This window comes from Orbicella faveolata, unplaced genomic scaffold (assembly GCF_042242905.1).
Source record: "Orbicella faveolata isolate gen_17 unplaced genomic scaffold, um_ofav_v1 contig_26, whole genome shotgun sequence".
Taxonomy (NCBI): Eukaryota; Metazoa; Cnidaria; class Anthozoa; order Scleractinia; family Merulinidae; genus Orbicella; species Orbicella faveolata.
In genome coordinates, this window is record NW_028301554.1 from 1,138,485 (window position 1) to 1,157,778 (window position 19,294).

A 19,294-nucleotide genomic window follows, 5' to 3' on the forward strand; every position below is an offset into this window, starting at 1 on the left:
CGAGGATGGTTTAGGATGGAGAAGATTAACACAGATTACAAACGACAAACTTGAAAAATTTAGGCTAAACTTTTCAAGATGCGCAAACTGTGAGTAGCTTTTGGATTATTATATTAAAACATAATACTTTTGTTTAGAATCAGTCTGTAACATGATAAACTTTTTTTTCCCAACAGATGAATTACGGCAAACCCAATCACAGTGACAGTGAACATGAGGAGAACTACAGGAAGAAAACAAGTCGAAAGAAAAAATCTGAATCGGAGAGTGACGACGATTCTGGCGGGGAAGGCAAAGAAACAAAGAGAAAGCGAGGAAGGCCTCGGACCATAAAGAGGGAAGATGTTGAAGGCTTCAATGACGCTGAAATAAGAAGGTTGGAGCAGAATTTCCACAGTCACTTGTTCAAAGTGTAAAGTATGATACAAAGAAATTTCAATTATTCAGTTTCAACCAGTGTACTCACAATGTTCCATGTGGTAATTAATCTTTAGGTTTGTGAAAAGTTACAAGAAGTTTGGTAGACCAAGGACAAGGTAATGACGTGTTTCAAGTATTTATTTTAGTTTGCTCTTGAAAAAAGTTTGTTCAAGCACTGACTTGTATTTTGGTGAGACCTAATGAGTGTAAAAAAAAAAAAAAGAAAAAAAATGAAATAACTTTATTTAAGTGTCAAATTTATTTAGCACCTGTAAATGTGCTAACTGGGGACACTGCTGTCAAATATGCTGTCAAAGCGCACTGTAAAGGTATAATAACGAATTAATTTTACCCCAGTTAGGTAAAAAAATCCCGCGATATCAGGTCTGCAACTTGATATCACAGGAAATCAAGTCAGCAGACGATTCCTCTCATTGGCTTATTGTGAGTATTGTCACATTAAGGACGTTAAATATGTAAATTTATCCTAGACTTGACGCAATCGCCGCTGATGCTGAGCTGGAGGACAGACCCCAAGAAGATCTGAGCAGACTGGCAGATATTCTGCACAATGGCTGTGTGAGAGCGGTGGCTGAATATGAAGAAAAGCTCAAAGAAGATCCCAACTTTGATGGTAAGCTGTATACTGTGTTTCCTCGTCTAACCACTCAGCGTGATTTCATGTGAAATCTTAAGCCCCGACCAAGCGATAGCAACATTTCAACGCAACATATCGCAGCATTGTTGGGCGCAACATGTTGCGCGCGTTTGGCCACCCTGTTGCGACGTATTGCGACATGTTGGGTGTTGTTTGCCAAATGCGCGCAACATGTTGCATAGACACATGTTGCAAAAACAAATGGGTCAAACCGGTGGAAACCAAATGATCACTTTATTGACAAATGACGTACAACAGCGGTCAACATTTCGCGGGTAACAGTGAACTGTTTCCCGTTCGCAATGTTGCCCGCTCATGGCATTTGGCGGGAAACAGTTTCATTGTTAGATGTCATGTGACCATGAACTAGCCAATAAATGGGCGCGCTGTAGCGGGAAAAACGCCAGTTATTTAACAAATTGACGTCAGTTTTTTTATGCGTCTGTCTTCCCGTTGATGATAAATTGCATCATAACATTGTCAAAGTGGCTGTGGAACCACGAGCCGCAGTTCCTGCTCAAAAGCAGTCGTCCATATAGTACAGTAGTGTCTTTTTATCCAACTCCTTACATTCCTTTTAATTCTTTTTTAAAAGAAGAGGTAGCTTTTTTTTTTTTCCAATGCCATACTTTTATGTTTAGGTGCATTTCGACAGCAACTAAATTCTAACATTTCTAAATGCGCAGCATGGTCAATTTCAATCATTCCTTAGAAATGTACGCACATGTTTTTGTCACCGCTCGATTTTTCTAGAGAATTATTGAGCTACTGCGTTCACTAGTTTGACAAGCCTTGATGTTATCGCGACAGGATCCTGGTTGGTAGGGGCGAGATGCTAAGTTCTATTTCATATGCGAACTTGAAAGTTCTTCAGCAAATTGTTTTGCTAAATTAAATGTAAATTCTTCAAATGCGAGTTGGCTGAGAAACGTTATATTTAAGTCACTGAACTTTCTTCAGGTAAAAAGCGTGGAGCCACTGTGCGACTCAGCAATGTGACAGTCAATGCGCCATCAGTGTTGAAACATGAGGAAGAACTTGAATCACTTGCTGCCCTCATGCCAGCAGACTATGACGCCAGAAGAAAGTGAGTAATTACTGATACGGCTCATGCTTATTAAATGGAAGGCGTTGTAGAGACGGTATTCCTAGGCACATTACCTTGAAGGAGCTATGCACGGTTTGCGCATCCAGAGAAGCAAAGCCCAAATTTTTCAAATTTGTTGTTTGTAATCCGTGTTAATCTTCTCTATCCTTAACCATCCTGGTTCCTTTATGGTTTATCATTATCTATTTGGTGTTTTTCTCTCTTAGTGAACCACTATTTGTTATTCCTTCAGATTCCGTCTGACAGCACCTGCCAAAAGTGTCCACTGGGGGGTCCCGTGGGATGTTCCAGATGATTCAATGTTACTCGTCGGCATATTTGAGTACGGATTAGGAAGCTGGGAGGCAATCAAAGCTGATCAGAGCTTGGAATTGTCATCTAAGGTAAAACAACTGCGGCAGTCATTTAGAGTTTGACATCTGAGGGTGGGGCGTTTATAAACTAGGCGGCATAAAAAAGTTGAAATTTTGGCTTTTAAGTACCCCTCCTTCATATTCTATTTTTGTACAATGGACGCCTCCCTTGTTTTAGTCCATTCTGCAAACTTTGGACAAGGGACCAAGTCACAAGATGAGTTCTACATTGGTTTCACAGCACTCAGTTTTGTATGGATCTTTCCCCTTTTAAAACTAATTTTGATGTTTATCTTTGTTTTTCCTTCAAAGATCCTCCCTCCTGGAACTTTGAAGCCGCAGGACAAACATCTGCAGACAAGAGTGGAATACTTGATCAAAATCCTGAAGCAAGCTGCTATAGAAGACAAGGCAGAACAGCTTAGAAAGGTCAGCAACCTGGTATAACGGAATTTCTGATTGGTCACCGTAGTATGTGACCATTCAAATGAAAGCTATTGAGCAGTACTTTCATGTGGTACTGTTTATTATGCTGTACAAGGTGGTTCTGACGTTTGAGTCTGTGGATCAAATCCTAGTGTGTGGCCATACGACTGAGAGCTATTGAGCAGTTTTTTCATGTGGTACTGTTTATTATGCCGTACAAGGTGGTTCTAACTTTGAAGTCTTTTGATCAAACCGTAGTGTGTGACCATTCAAGTGAAAGCTATTGAGCAGTACTACCACATATGATAGAGAAAATAATTAAATAATTTGAGTGTGTTTTTCTTATTTCTTAGTCATCACAAATGCTCAAGTCAAAAATTCGCCAACTTAAACAGAAAGAAACAAAGAAAGTTAAACAGCATTCAGATGAATCGCTGAATAATAGCGCTGCGCCATCGCCGATGGAGGTGTTGTCCCCCCCTGATGGAGTAGAGAATAAAGAAGATGGAGTCGCTCTTGAGGTGACTCAGGAGGGGCAGCAGGCAACAGAAGGGAAAAAGAAGAGAAAGGTTTCGAAAAAGAAGGAGGATACCAAAGATGAAGGAGAAAAGGTTTGCAATAACGTTCTATTGGTTCAATAGAATTATGTAGTAATTGTAAATATGCGAGTCATAATAATAAAAGTTGTTGTTGTTGTTGTTGTTTAAGCCCTACTGTACGATTCGTATCTGGTAATGGTTTTCCTTTTGTAATCAACGTTTTAGAGTTATCGCTGTCCATTGCATCTGGCATCAAATAGAACTTAGTAAGGTCTACGGGAGATGTTAATAGAAATTCCGCCTTCCAAACTATATAGCACTTGGATTTATTTGCAGATATCCTTAACCCTCAAAAGGATTTTAAAAAACCTGCAAACTTTTGTGGTCATTTCAACACGTTTCCGCTTTCTGTTCTTTCTATTAAAAGTAATGTCAAGAAAACAAGGTGCTGTACTTTATAAAGTTAGTTACGATATTCTAATTTTTCTTCGTTTCAATCTATATATCAATTGGCGAATGTTTCCGTAATCTCCTGTACGGGAAGGTCGTGATCAGCTAGCTGAAGCGCGATGATCTTTCCTGAGAGTCCAATGTATAAGTGCGAAACAACTTGTTCTGAACTAATATTTTTTCTGAAACTTCCCGGAACCTCTCATGTTTACACATGAAATGAATCATGTAAATCTTGTTCTGCACGGGACTTTTCTGATATTAAAATGTTTTTAAAATGCGACGTTTCAGTAAGTTTTACTGCTCTTCTTCAGGCACCGTAGTTCCAGCTCAATATGGCGGATCTTGTAACTTCGCAACATCTTCAGTGTTTTTACTACCAGAGTAAACTATGATAGTCTTAATGTATTGCAAAGTGGTTTCAAATTGCATGACATGTTTCTGTTCTTCCATTGTAGCCAAAGAGACCCAAGAAAGAGAAGAAGGAAGTTTCCAAAGAGAAGAAACAGGAACCAAAAGAAACCATAGTTCCTGAAGAACCTTCTTCTCCTCAAATTGAAGAAGAGAGTAAAACAGTCAAGGAAGATCCCAAACCCAAGGGGTCTTATGCCTTGGCCGATATGGAGAAGGCAACATTTGACGCGGTATGTTAAATCATGTGTTCCTAGACTACGAGTAGTCCCTCTTTCGCTTAGTCCGTCGTGCGTGGCGCGAAAGAAAAGCTCGAGAAAAAATGGCCGCGCGTATTTCTGGGGGCGCGAAGCGCTACACTATATTTGCGGTCACGATCGACGGAAAGCGAAAAAGGGACTACTCGTAGTCAAATGTGTTCGCTACTGTGAAAGAACGCAAACAAATAGTATCAAAAAAAAAAAAGCCACAGAAGGAAAAAGAAGGTTGTTAGAAACTGGTAGAAGTGAGGCAGTTTATGTGAGCTCGTTGACAGACGAATTCCTATGTTTGTTCGTCATTGTATCGATATCGCGGGAAAAACTAGATATTATGGAGTCTTTTTTATATTTCCTCATAAAAACAGTGTACCTTTATTTGTACTCATGGTTTCCAAAAAACCGTATATTTTAAAGACAGAATGAAGTTGAGTAATTATAAAGTACTGGTTGCCTGGAACAACTACAGGGGTTAGCGGAAACAGGTGTTTTATAGATAGATATACTGAAATCAAGGTCGATGGACTAGATTGTAGATCTCTTGGCTCGCAAAGACTTCTACTCATGGAAGTAAAGGTTAAATATTGAAACAAAACAGTAACAGCTGCTACACTATGACAGCAAATAGAATAACAAGAGCTGCTACACTTGTAAATCGTTGCGAGACTAGCAGCACCATTGTAAGTCCCGGTTATTGTTGTTGATTGTTTTGCTTCATGTTGTAGTGCAAGGAAAAGATGCGCCCAGTGAAACGAGCGCTGAAAATGCTCGAGAATCCCGAAGAGAACACCAGTGAAAAGGATCAAGTAACACAAACAAAACAGGTAAAAACAAAGATTTCCATTTTACGTATACTGCTTGAACGCTCGATTTCCGCCGTTCTCTCGAGTCCGGGGTTCCTTTCCCGAACAGTGGCTAGTAATCAAGCCCAACCCGATATTTCTTGCGGGAAAAAAACGTTATCATATCATTAAGGGTTTTAAGCAATAGCTTATCCTCTTTCGACTTTTACTTCCTTCTTTGTTTTCAAAACTGTTAGTAATAACGTAAGAAATTACTGTGTTATCGGGTGGCTGCTGTATGATTTTTGCCTTCTATGTTGACTTTCATCTTAATTTCTTTCAGTGCTTGCTTAAAATTGGAGATCACATCATGGAAATTACGTCTCATTACAAAGACGCTGATGTTATTGCAGATTGGAGAAAGTAAGAACAAAGATTTATTTTACCTCCTTTTGTACAGTCGGTCGAACTGAAGTCAACGAGATATTTTGCTTTCAAATAGCCGCTAATTTTGTTTTTTCTTTTTTTGTGTTTATTAAGCAATCTGTGGACGTTTGTTTCAAAATTCACGTCATTTGAAGCTAAGAAACTCTTCAAGGTTTACAAGCACGCCGTGAAGAAAAGAGAGGAATCAAAATTACAAGAGGTACCAATAGGTTCCGTTAAGAATATAATCTTGTCCCTTCTGCACTAGGTGTTAAGAAAAAAAGGCAGAGAGATCTTGGGCAGCTGTATAATTCGACCCCGTTACATTAAGGTACTTAGTCGCATTTACGGTTGATTTACCGTATTTCACGCTTGTTAGCAGATCTCGAAAGTAACGACCATCCGAAAGAAGTGACCTCAAAGAGAGTTCCTTAGGGGAATTAACAGTTACAACACGTTTTACCAAAGTGATATCATATTTATTGTAGTATTTAAGCCTGTTTATTTTTTTATTTTTTTAGCGTTCCCAGCACAAGCCGGCTCCTCATTCACAGCGGCCACCTCAAGATTCTTCAGGAGGGCCCCTCTCCAAAAAGCATCCAGGCGATCATGCGCCTCAGCGGTCCAGCGAGCTGAAAAGACCAGCTGACGGCGTCGGCTCTTCTCACGTAGGGCCTGGGGGAAAGATAGCCCGGATGGACCGTACACACTCAGGGTCAAGTTCCCACAGTGGGGCACGGCATTCTGGGAGCGGGGATGGATACGATCCCCGTAGGTCCTCGTTCAGCCACTCGGAAAGAACTGGTGGATCAAACAAGGACAGATCACGTGACGGGTTCGTCAAATGTTTGTGATGAGTCTTCTTATTTCTGACGTTTCCCGGCAATTAGGCAAAATGCTTATGGTTGTTTACTTAAATGATTAAAACATTTCATTCTTTTGCAGACACGACCACAGTCACAGATACCACGATTCACACCGCGACAGGCCTTCGTATCACTCCTCCGACTACTCCCGAACACACGACAGATCCTCGGATCACAGTCGCTCCCATGACCAACACTCGCGATCTTCCTACGAGAGGAGCTCGGATCACCACTCCCGATCTTTCGAGAAAGGTCGAGACCGGAGAGACGACCATCACCGAAGTAGCGCTCGGGATTATTCGTCTGAAAGTCGGTACCATTCGCACCGCGATCGGAACAGCGATTCAACGTCTCGTCATGCAAATCCGTCGAGTTCGCCCAAGTCCGGCGTTGTACACGATAGCAAAAGACATGGAGAAGAGAAACGAGGCCTTGAGACTGACCGGGAGAAAAGATGACAGCTTCTGATTTCAAATTATTTTACTGAACTTCAGAGTAGATTTTTTAGCACATTCTTGATACAAAGCGTCAAAATTCAAACCCAGTACGCGGTCGAGATATTTCAGTGTTAAGTTGATTATTTATTTTCTAAAATAAAATTGGTTGTATTTGTTCGTAGACTATCGGGTGTATGTATGTAATATATTTTCATGAAAATGCTAACCTAGGAGTGTTTCGTAGAACTGACCCTTCCTGTTAAAAACTTTTGATTTGTTTACTTCAAAAGCAGAAGTACAGTTTGAAGATTGTTTGTCTCGTTCACTGCTATGCAGGCATAGAACGTGAGTTTTGTTGTGGAAGTTTTGTAATGTAAGGTAGATTCGTATTTTTATCCTATTTTGCATCCGTGTGTAAAATATAAATTCCAAATGTATGTAGCTGTACAGTTTTGATGACAAAACGCCAACTTGAGAGGAAATAAAATGCGGGTTGTTTTCTATGTTTACTTTGAGTTTAAAGACAAGAAACGATACTATCGTTCCTATTTGTCCCATTCCTAAAGAAGCCGTATTTTCTCTTCCTGTCTCATTTATTTTTTTTATTTCTAATTTCCGATCAAATTCTGTTACTAGTAGCTGTAGTGAAAGTGTGTTAAAAACAACACAGATTTTTGAGACTTTTAAGCTAATTGTGGCTACTGAAACACAGGCGTATGAGCGTGCGTGGGTCGATGGGAAGAAAGCTCCCCACTCCTCCGCGGGAACTACGCGTGATCAAAACCTCGCTTGTGTACTACAAAGAATATGCTTGCAAGAGCCTGAGTTTTGTACCATGCTAGCCGAAACCCATTCATCTTCCAGAAAAGTTTGATTGATCACTATAAAATTAGAATCCTATTGGCGAGATAGAGGGGGGGGGGGGGGGGGGAATGGAAAGAAAAGTCCTTCGGACATCATTCTACCCTTCATATTATAGTCCTTATACTCCGGAGAAACCCTCCATGTGTAACAAAAGAAAAACTTTCATCTGAGAATCTAATCCCATAATATCCTTGGTCTTGTAAATTAGAGAACATTAGAGTCATATGGAGATCCTCTTTTCTGTGTCTTCTGAATACCCGGGATGGCGGGAGTCTTAAAATTAAACTTTCAGTCAGATTTTAGCGTACTGAAATAAGGTGGCGAGATGCTTTTTAAAAAAAAAAATCTCTCGAGTTAAACTCTGCCGATCGAGATTCCGAACCGTCGATTTTTCGAATCTTCCAATTATACGAAGTATTAATTCGCTCTCTAAGCAAAGCTTTAGTGGAGCATGGAGCCCAATACGTGAAATGCCCCTGGGTCGATGGTAACGGTTGCTCTTGACCGCGCAAGAGCCTGGCTTGGAATATTTTGGATCAGTACTACATCTATGATACCATGAAGTGTCCTTAATTTCCGGTTGTGCGGACTTGCCACGTCACCATTTCCAACATGTCAGAAAATTTCAATTCCTAACATGACGTTGTTACTAAAATTAGAACTCCCGGTTGACAATAAGTGAAATACTGTTTTATTCCACGTAGAAGCTGTAGTTGTTGGCAGGGTTTTGTACACTTGATACTCGTTATTCGACAAAATGGTGGTAGATATTTCTTCTTCCACGGTGACTTTGGATCACCTGTACGCCAAGAAAGATGTTTTGCTGGACGAAGATATATTTTCGAGCGCCTCGGATTTTCTCGACACATGGACTCAAGTAAGTTGGTACACTTCCGATCGTTAAATTCCACTAGTTTGTGAGATGAATCTTTCGTTTTCAGCGGATAAGTGTCTCTTGTTACAGACACATGAAGTTTGTTTATGTGAGCGATGTTTCACAGCCGACCATAGATCGACCATATAGTTCGTTCCACGTTCGATTCATTACATAACTTTTCCAAATTCCATCAAGTTCTTACTTTGTTGGACGACAGCTGAAAGTCTGTAAGCTCATGATCAAGCTTATAGATCTTCTCTATCAGCCTTATATAATAATGTTATTTAGGAAATCAAGGTTGCAAAATTGGGTCAACATGCAATGTAATGCTAACACAAGCTTGAGGAATTCTGGTTTGTATGCCGAAAACACTGCAAAGATTGCAGCATACATAGCTCTTATCATCCACATACAAGGTGATTTAGACCTTAAGCTCTAGCAATATGTGAAGTGAGAGGTTGACATGGTTAATTACATTCCAGGGATGTCCTTCTTTGTATTGGCAAACCAAGCCATGTTTTTTGATATCCACTTCATTTAGCAGTGTTCCCGTCAAGGGAAGCTTTACAAGCACCAGCTGCTATTTGCTTGTGGTAATTTGTTGTCTTAAAACAAAATAACATCGGTTTGTTTGGGCTTATAAACCAAATTCTAAAAACATGTGAGCTGTGCACTGCAGTAGTCTGCAGATAAATATTTCTGCAAATGCAATCAAGTTTATCATACAGCTTTTGTTTATTTTGCCATTTGTTGAGTGTGGCCACATAGCTAATTCCTTTTTGTTGTGATTGTATTTGCAACCATGCAATAACAAAAAACATGGAATCCGATACAAATTATTGATGTAGAGCACGCGAAAAACAGCGCCAAAGTATCGAAGGAGGTATGATAATTGAACGAAAATGCAAAGACATGAAAATTGTTATGGAAATAATAGGATAAAGTTCAGCTTCAACTGATATCACTTATCCTGCTCTTGATAAATAAGCAATAGCCAGTCCATTTGGCATGAAAATATGCTCAGATATTTGTCCATGGACATTATCTGTTCTGAGAAGCGAACATGTTGTGTACAGTGTAAATACAGTGTTGGGATGTTCTTCTTTGTATTGGCAAACCAACCCATGTTTTATGATATAAAAGCTTGAGGAAAATTGTGATTTTTGAGGAACAGGGGTTAGGATAAATATCTGAGCATAATTTTAAAGTCAAATGGAGACTATTGTGTTTATTATCTGTCATATTTTTTTGTGACACGCACGATTGGGGAATATTACACAGATATTCTCCAGTTTTAGCTGGGGAATATTCAGGCACATAGTGCATTAAGACTAATCGTGTGTAAGCGAAAATATTTGACGGATTATATAATTTTTTGTAAATACCACAAAAAAACTAATCTTATTAATTTTCTGTTGTCTTTATCTTTTGTCACTGAACAGTCTTTGCTCTGACTGTGTTGTTTCTCCCTCTACATGGACATGTTCTTCCACAAACAATGAAGTAGACTTGTAATTATTGATGTTCATGTTCTAAATTTTCACAGGATAATTACACCAGTAACAGCGATGAAGATGGTCTTCTGGATCTTCTGTTTGGACAAGACTTTCCAGACTTTGGAAGTGTTTCTCCCCCTCACAGTGAGAGCACATCATCAGATTCAGACATGATGCCCAGTCCCAATACCATGGATGATGTTGAGTTGAGTGAAATCCTTAGCTCAACATCAGCATCACCTGGTCTACCACAAAATAGTGAGGATTTTACAATTGACCTTGGTAAGTGCAACAATGTTCTTGTTTCAAAAGTCTAACCTTGTAAGAGATCTATAAGAAGTGCAAAAAACAACAGTATTTCTAAATTGCATGTTTTAATTGTTATCTGGAAAAGTTCTTACACATACATCTGAATATTTTTAGCTGTCTTCTATATTTGATCAGTGTAAAACGCAGACTGCAGACTACAGACTTTTTGAGTGTTTATCATTACATAATATTTCCTCTATCAAGTGCTGACCATAAACAGGATTATTCAGGCTAATTGCAGTGAAAGTCTGCACTCCAGTTAGCCAGGGGGGTTAGCCTGAATAATGCTCCAGATAGTCTGTTTACGGTTAGCTCTCAATGATGGAAATGTTATTCAGTTTAAAAGTGTACAGTCTGCATTTTACCCCTGGACTGCAGTCTGCATTTTACCCCTGGACTGCAGTCTGCATTTTACCCCAGGTCTGCAGTCTGCAGTCTGCAGCGTACGTCTTACACTGACCACTTTTATATTGACAAAATATTTTATGATACATGTAGTGAGTGTGTTTATCATTACATAATATTGATGAGTGTTTATCATTACATAATATTTCCTCTATCAAGTGCTGACCACAAACAGGAATATTCAGGCTAATTGCAGTGAAAGTCTGCACTCCAGTTAGCCAGGGGGGTTAGCCTGAATAATGCTCCAGATAGTCTGTTTACGGTTAGCTCTCAATGATGGAAATGTTATTCAGTTTAAAAGTCTACAGTCTACATTTTACCCCCGGACTGCAGTCTGCATTTTACCCCAGGTCTGCAGTCTGCAGTCTGCAGCGTACGTCTTACACTGACCACTTTTATATTGACAAAATATTTTATGATACATGTAGGTTGGAATGTTGATTTTGATTTACCTGACTTGGAAGACAGCATCAATACTGGTAATTCAGAGTTAACCACCATCACTTCCACCCTGCCAACAACAGCAACATCATCCATAGTCACAAACAGTCAATCCGTGATGTCTGTGTGTCCACCCACTTCCTCTCGCACTAGCAAGGTATGCAAAGCATATCAGGCAGACAGTTATATATATCTGTTAGGGTCAGATTGTTAAAGTTCGCTTCCAAGTAAAATTGATAAGACATTTATTTTTACATATATAATCAAGTACAGATGAATCCTGATTTTCCAAACCCTCAATCTTTCAAAGGTTGTTTCACTGCCCTTGGTATAATTTTTCACTGTGAGGTTTCCAATCTGTACCCGATTTTTCAAACCAATTTTCATTTCCTTTAGAGGTTTGAAAAATCAGGCTTTACTAAATACATCAATTTCCACTACTGCAAATGGATACAATTACGTCAGCTTTTTAACTGACCGTCACATCATTTTGTCTTACATTTCAGTCAAAGATTCTGATTCTTTCAAGCGAGGAACAGAGATTACTAGAGATGGAAGGTGTTTCATTACCCACAGATTTGCCACTCACTAAGGTATTTATAATATGATGAGAGTTGTCAGCTACAGTATGGGAAAGTGCCCTGATCTTAAAGGTCAAAGTTTTCAAAGTGCGTGCACATAACATGGGGAGCAGGGATGGCACAGTGTTGTTGGCTCTTGCCTTCAACTGGTACTCTCATGTTTTCGTCCCTCCACAAACACAAGCATCTCCAAATTCTATTTCAACCAGGATTGAGGACCTGCATGAAACCAGCTAAGGCTGATGTTGCTTCCTCCTTCTTTTGATAAATTATTGTAATTTATTTATTTTTCAATATATATATATTTATATTTTATTTTGTACAATGTACATGTAACATTAAAAGAAACATCTCTTGTTAATCATTAGTGAATATGTTGTTTGATTGAGATTGTCCATCATCTCAGACATCTCAGTAAATTACACAGTGTATTTTAATATTGGTGCCAGCAGTCCAAGTTTGCCATCATTATTTTTTCAAACTGTAGGCTGAGGAAAAAGTTCTAAAGAAAGTGAGGAGAAAGATAAAGAACAAGGTAAATAGTGCTTTTGGTTTCTACATTTTTTGTTTTTTATTTTTGTTTTTAAGTATGTTGTTGTGGTGGGCAGCCATACCACATGGGTGTTGTGTGGTATATAATTTTTAAATTCAAATATTTGACATGCACCTTATGTTTTTGGTTTTAGCAATCAGCACAAGAAAGTAGAAGAAAAAAGAAGGATTACGTTGATGGATTAGAGAAAAGGTTTGCATAAGTTAACCCAACTATAGTAACTCTTTTGTTCATTTTATAGGATGCTACAGAAAATGTCTGTACATGACTTTGCAATGAAGGCATTACTTTGTCTATGAATTTGCTCATTTGTTTGTTAATTTGTGGTGTTTTTGTTTGTTAGGGTCAAGGCCTGCACAGAGCTTAACCATAACTTGACAATGAAAGTGAACAACTTACAGAAACAAAACAAGTGAGTCTGATGCCGTTATTTACTACTTTTTACAGGAGGGGAACACACACTCTCTTTTTTACAGATAAGCGAATAGTAATCAGTGACCAGTTATTTGAATGATGCAACAGAATCACTCTTATGAAGTCATGACTGATCATCACAGTTATACAGTCACATGACTTAAGCAGCTGTGAAATTAAAGCCTGAAAAACATTCAGGCATGAACAAGATTCAAACCCATGCCCTCTGCGACACCAGTGCAGTGTTCTACCAACTGAGCTATCAAGCCAACTGGGAGCTGGTCACATTGTTCAAGTTCATAATATACCTGTAGAATAAAATGATGATGAAGATTGCAAGTATATAAAAGATCATGTATTTGAACTGCGGAGAATCACTCTTGCTGGATTCTAGCAACTGATACAAATACATGTACGAATGACTCCCTAGGTCCCTTCTTGATCAGCTGAAAGAGCTCCAAGCTCTAGTATCATCAACCCACCCGACAAAGGCCCAAGCAGGAACATGTTTGATGGTGCTGTTTTTGGCCTTTGGCTTGGTTCTCTTTCCCATCAATAAAATGCCAGGAGAGCAGAAGACGTCTGTGACAAGTTATGCTCCAGCTATTGGTGAGTTGAACTGTTCTAGAACAAGAGGTTTTTTTACTTTAGATGCCTTCGGGGGTGACAATTCGCGGTCACCTGGTCACGTCTGACACATGAAATTAATGAACTAAAACTTAAGGTTGGTTGATCACCCGATATGTGAATATGATGCAAAAGGATTGCAATGTACCACAAAGAGCAAAGCTGAATAAAAATAAAATGACCACAAGTACTATAATTAATTACGTGTAGACTGCCTTTTCTTCCAATTTCATCTATGGTATCTGTCAGTTGGTCGCTTACAAGAGGTTAGCAACAGAAGAAAATTTCAAACTTTTAGCTCTAAAAGTGGTCGTGGTTGCTTATGAGAGGTGGTCACTTACCAGAGGTTCCAACTATAGTGATTTGACTGGAAACTTTTGGTGTTTTGGAAAACTGTTCGCTGAGGAGAGGTGGTCTCTTATGAGAGGTGGTTGCAACCGGAAGTTTGACTGTATGTTGACATTTCTGTAGCCTGCGTAGCAAGCGTTTCCGTGGGGTTGGAGAGCAAAGAAGGGATTTTCGGCGTTTTGCCCGCGCGAAAAATGGTGCGAGAGCCAAAAAGAGGAAAGACGGGGAGGGGAAGGGAAAGGAAGGAAATGCTTGCAGACAAACCCCTGGATTTTGAAAACCGCTCACGTGACCTTTCATGTCTGAGTGCGCACATGTTGTCATCAGCTGTCAGAACTTTCGAGGACTTGTCAAAATATGTCCGAAACAACGATCTCACGGAAAAGAGAAATCTCGATGAATCCGAGCGACTAATGCAGTCTCTGAAATTGCAATTTCAAAATAAAATTCAACCCGTCTAAAAGGAAGAACTTCAAGGGTGAAGTTTTAGCACTAATCTGCCAGAGTGGTAATACATGACAAGTATTTAATTGGCGTTTGAAATCCTTGTGATCGCAAGAATCGGAATCTTGGTTCACTGCATATCGATACAAGGTAAAATTAGCAAGTCAACTCCTACAATCCAGCAAAGGAGCGTTTGCTGGACATGCCAGAGGGAAAAAGCCCGATCCACAAATCGGTTCGAGTGTTATCGCGGACTATCACCTGTGACAAAATCAAACAACGGAGAGTTTTCTCGGAAAACGTTGGAATTTGACCGGGAAAGGCTTCAAACATCTGAGAGGTAAAATAACGATAATCTTGACAAGTATCTGAATATAGATAATCTTCCCGAAGGCACTTGCTTCTGAAATAATGTGCAGGCTTCGAAATCCCCAAGCGTCGGCTTTGCACTACAAGGTTTCTGCCGCACTGTTCCACAGCAGTGCAATCCACGAAAACCTCCTAAGACTGAATCGCTTGTGAGTCTCTCTCCAAATAAATGGTTTTCACACACAGCAAGAACATCTCCTTCTGTGAAGAGCTGTTTTACGGAAGACTTTGTCAGTCAATCCTCATTCGGTGAGAAAGTTAAAGCTTTTTGTAAACAACCTTCGAACGCTTCAGAAGTTTACGTTTGATTGACACATGTCAATAATATTCGACTAGCCCAGCCAATCATGAGCTCCATTCGCTGGCGAACGGAGGTTTTCAAAATCCAGGGGTTTGTCTGCAAGCGTTTCCTTCCTTCCCCTCCCCCACCCCTCTCTTTCGTTTTTTGGCCCTCGCCCCATTTTTCGCGCGGGAAAAACACCGAAAATCCTGTTCCTCGGTCTTTCTTTGCCCCCAAACCCCACGGAAACGCTTGCTACGCAGGCTAACATTTCTGTTGTTTTTCTGTTTTTTTACCTCAATAAAAACTCAAAGATGACACCAACTTGTCCCAACTTGTCCCAAGAGAGTATTTTCCAGTCAAGACCAGAATAGTTTTTTTTATATTGACATGTAAATCTGTCACAGTCTTACATGTACTGTGTTTGACCTTGCATTTTTTATCACTCCTTGCAGTTCGATCACGCACACTTCTTCAGGTACAAGAGGAGTACACTGAGGAACTCCCAGACACAACACAATTTAATCTGAACAGCTCTGATTATCTGAAGGCAGCATCTCCCCTCCCATCACAAAACATGCCATCACTTGGGGAAGTTACACTAGAGGTTTCTGAGATTGAGAGAAAGAGTCAAGAAAATAAAATAAAAACTCAAAAGCGGTAATTTTTGGCTATGGAACATGCAAAGCTGTGTAAATAAGACATAAAATGTAATTTAGATTAGTTGTTTGTATTATAAAATATTGTCCGTTGCAACGATATGTCACTTGACATTTTGTGTGTGCAAGGATTCTGGTTCATTTTTGACATCTCACTGACAGCACTTTGATGGGTTTTGTATGGTTTAACCAATTAAATTATAAGACTGATCAGAGTGAAGTTTAGGTGACAAGTGTCATATTTCCTGCAAGAACATGTTTCTATTGCAACTCTAACCCCACCAAGTGAATCAGGATTGGCTAATTCCAAAGGAACTCAACAATTTTTTGGCAGAAGTCAAAAGTGAACCTTGTAGACAAGACTAATTCACTATAAAATCAATTTCTTGATAGCATTGCTATTTTATCCATTCTTCTTCCTTTGACTTTACATAGTCTTGATTATTTTGAGTTTTGTTGTAAATATATTGCTCTTAGAGGAGACGGGGAAGTTTAGTAATTTTCAGTAGGAAGACATTTTTGTAATAAACGGTATACAAAAACAAAAAGGATAATATTAAATTTATTTTCAGTAATGAAAGACTGCCAGAAAATTTTTTGGGAGCATAGCATCATGTATTCTTTGTATAACAAAAACCTAATGCACATCGTCTTGTTATCAAAATAACTGTGTTGTAAATATATACAATGTATGCACTGTCCTGGTAATTAATGAAGTAGGAGTACATGCACCATTCCACTCTTCTATCTGTACTTCATTAAAGTTCTTTGTTTATAAGGAGAAAAGGAAAAAAATTGTAAAAAAAAATAAAGAAATTATGGTTGAGAAAGTCTTGTGAAAGTAGTTTTTGCCATGATGTAGCTGAAAGCTGTCTCTTTAAAAACCTTTGGGGTTTAAGCAGGATGTGAATTCCTCTCCCAAGTGGGTGACCAGGGGTGGGGGGAGGGGTTGGGGGAGGCAGGAAGGGTGTGAATTATTGTTTTGCTCAGTAGTGGAGATAGAAATTTTATTTTGCTTTGTTTTGTTTGTTTGTCTGTTTGTTGTTGTTTTTTTTTTACTTGAAATAATTTATGTCAAATGCTTTTAGGTGAGCATGGGAAAATAATTATAATTATATATCCTGGTTTTAAAGGATGAATTTTCAAACTCTTATCAAATGGCCCCAGAAGAGAGTCTACAGCTTTCCTCTAAATAATGCAAGTCAGTACTGCCAGGCTACCCCTTGGCAAACACTCTGAGGACAAGGAACCTCCCCCCCTCTCCCATTAGAAAAGAAATACAATAAAGTGGACGGGGTTTGAAACCTTATAACACTGGCATGCCTGTACACGTTTCAACGAAATAATTGGGAAATTTCTATTACAAGTTAACCAAGCCTGCTAGCACTACCCAAGGTGATTTCTAAGTCTTGTAAGAGCTGTGCTACACAAGGATTGGAGAACCATACGTAAGAAAAGCAAGGGCAACGAGAAGCGATATTCTTGTCTTTGGCAGACTTTTCATTCACATTTTGACAACAAGCTAGGGAGAAAGAACCCCCCCTCCCCCCTTCCTCCGAATCAATGATGGATTCCCACTAAGATCAAAACGCCATTTGAAATCAGAAAAGGGATGGTTTTAAATTTTCATTTCAATCGTCCGCGGTCCATGGCTTTCATGCTCAATACGCGCAACAGAAGGAGGAAACTTTCGACTTCAGGGGCCCGTTTCTCGAAGGTCCCGAAAAATTTTCTCCTAGTAAGCCGTAGCAAAATCTCAAACCATACGATTACAGAGCTGTTTTATTTACATATTCTTAATATGAACGTTAGGTTCCATTCCGTACAAGAAGTCTCAGGCGTATACACCTATCTGTCTTTAAATACCGGTTAGCTAAAAATGGCTTTTCGGGCCCGAAAATTTTGTGGGGCTTTCGGGAAACAGGGCCTTGGTTAACGTTCGTGACTCAAAACTCCTTAGTCAAACAATCCAGGAAAGGGAACCGGAACCGGAAACTCGTATTAACATGTCCCGTGATTTGTGGACACGCATCACGTCACACGTATGTTTAATTAATGACACGTCAGGTGAATTGCCACACGTTTAATTTCACTTTTTTACCATAAATACAATAAATAAAGCATTTTCAAATCCACTGTGTGTCGTTTCACAATAAATTACTTTTTACAACATCCATTCCGATCAACATTCTAGGCAAAGCGGCCATTTCAGTACAAGTTACTGTTTGCTTTTTCGTCCATGTTTCTACTTTCAATGTTTGTAAAAATTCTGCTTGCTGCACCGCACTAGATCTTTCATCACTTGGTTTGCTCAATACTGCAAAAGCTGGCGATAAAGGCCGCGAAGTATTTCCTTTTTAATCTATTTCCACTCGTCCACTAATCCACTACGTTGCAGTGTGAAGACTCAACGTGCTGTTGTTGAGATCATCGCCGATAGCTCGCAAAGCTTCGCCAACTTCTCTAGATCTCCTTTTCTCGGAGTTTGTTCGCTGCCGAACTGCTAAAGTGTTTCCATTCTCTGTACTCCGTTCCTCTCTGCCATGACGGCTTCTTCGACGGAAACTAAAGCTTAAGGATCGTCTCCTCGCCTGGGGCTGGCTTGTGCTGTTAGTTCGCTTGAAAAACTTGAACCCCATTAAACCTGTTTGATGAAAATAACAGATCAATGTTGATGTTACTAGTAACTTATTTAAGCCTGTAATTTTTATCTTCGTTAGAGAGAAGAAATATCGGCTAGTTTTAAGCTAAAAATCGAGCAAAGTAACCCTGTAATTTCGGTGAGACAAATTAATTCCTTGATGGCAAAATGACCAAGTTCGAAGAAAAAAGATCAGATTCACGTCGAATGTCTTCACGACACCTTCATAATTTTTGCAAACAATCGTGCAAGTATATGCCAAAGTAATAACATCGATTCACTGACCTGAAAAAAGGCTTATCGCTTCAGAGAGCTTCGTTTTGCCTCGATTGACTGTGTTTTGATAAGTTCTTAGTGCTTCTTGCCAAAGTATATTTCAGAATGTATTAAACGTGACCTTTATATCTACTTTCCTTTTTGACGACCCTTACGTCATTTGACGGGACGCACGTATTACATGTAACCTTTGTTCCTTGCGAAAGAGTCAAGGGAAAACCCTTCTGAGCCTCTTTTGACGTCAAACTAGAAAATAACGCTCACTGATTCGTTGCTAACACGACCGGGCGGGTGTTGATTGGTCCTTTGTTTTGAACAGGCAACTTTCCTTAAACTGCTTTGTTCTTAACAGGAAGTAAAAGATTTCTCAGAAAATTGTGTCACGCGCAGGAAGCTCTTTTTTGTGCTAAAACGATCATGTACGCGTGACCAGACACGAATTTTGCTGCATTCCTGTGTAAGGATTCTTCGTATGCTCAATGTAATATTCCTGGTGGTTAAGGTGGCCCTGGCAACTCGCGGGTTAATTATAATTTTGGCTACGGCTTTGAAAACCAAGCATAAAACGTTGAAATGA

The 19,294-nt window shown here is 39.5% G+C and overlaps 2 protein-coding genes and 1 long non-coding RNA gene across 5 annotated transcripts in view; 2 read left to right on the top strand and 1 right to left on the bottom strand.

Moving 5' to 3' along the window:
• The window catches only part of LOC110068865 (ATP-dependent chromatin remodeler CHD1-like), a 33,954-nt gene extending 26,318 nt beyond the window's left edge, over positions 1 to 7,636 (top strand). For all 3 annotated transcript variants that reach the window (XM_089295822.1, XM_089295824.1, XM_089295823.1), the window contains exons 22-34: positions 177 to 376; positions 495 to 536; positions 912 to 1,054; positions 2,039 to 2,165; positions 2,419 to 2,569; positions 2,852 to 2,968; positions 3,319 to 3,576; positions 4,413 to 4,598; positions 5,348 to 5,446; positions 5,748 to 5,827; positions 5,945 to 6,050; positions 6,352 to 6,665; positions 6,776 to 7,636. In XM_089295822.1, the coding sequence (XP_089151948.1) occupies positions 177 to 376; positions 495 to 536; positions 912 to 1,054; positions 2,039 to 2,165; positions 2,419 to 2,569; positions 2,852 to 2,968; positions 3,319 to 3,576; positions 4,413 to 4,598; positions 5,348 to 5,446; positions 5,748 to 5,827; positions 5,945 to 6,050; positions 6,352 to 6,665; positions 6,776 to 7,154 (2,202 nt within the window). In that variant the 3' untranslated portion in view covers positions 7,155 to 7,636. The remainder of the gene's footprint in view (positions 1 to 176; positions 377 to 494; positions 537 to 911; positions 1,055 to 2,038; positions 2,166 to 2,418; positions 2,570 to 2,851; positions 2,969 to 3,318; positions 3,577 to 4,412; positions 4,599 to 5,347; positions 5,447 to 5,747; positions 5,828 to 5,944; positions 6,051 to 6,351; positions 6,666 to 6,775) is intronic.
• Positions 7,637 to 8,611: 975 nt separating this feature from the next.
• Positions 8,612 to 16,630, top strand: LOC110068866 (uncharacterized). The gene is made up of 9 exons (XM_089295825.1): positions 8,612 to 8,874; positions 10,421 to 10,652; positions 11,513 to 11,682; positions 12,032 to 12,118; positions 12,594 to 12,641; positions 12,793 to 12,851; positions 13,003 to 13,071; positions 13,504 to 13,682; positions 15,597 to 16,630. Exons 1-9 carry the CDS (start codon positions 8,755 to 8,757, stop codon positions 15,803 to 15,805), a joined length of 1,173 nt encoding a protein of 390 aa, XP_089151951.1. The 5' UTR covers positions 8,612 to 8,754; the 3' UTR covers positions 15,806 to 16,630.
• Positions 16,631 to 17,868: 1,238 nt separating this feature from the next.
• LOC110068144 (uncharacterized) lies at positions 17,869 to 19,231 on the bottom strand. Its single transcript, XR_002298724.2, has 2 exons — positions 18,727 to 19,231; positions 17,869 to 18,444 (listed from the first exon to the last, which is right to left on the bottom strand). It is a non-coding gene; the product is annotated as an uncharacterized LOC110068144 (long non-coding RNA).
• Between the last annotated feature and the right edge of the window lie 63 nt (positions 19,232 to 19,294).

Coding starts and splice junctions, on each gene's coding strand:
- LOC110068866 (XM_089295825.1), top strand. CDS start 8,755: ATGGTGGTAGATATTTCTTCTTCCACGGTGACTTTGGATCACCTGTAC. Junction 8,875..10,420: donor TTCTCGACACATGGACTCAA/GTAAGTTGGTAC, acceptor AAATTTTCACAG/GATAATTACACCAGTAACAG. Junction 13,072..13,503: donor AACTTACAGAAACAAAACAA/GTGAGTCTGATG, acceptor ATGACTCCCTAG/GTCCCTTCTTGATCAGCTGA.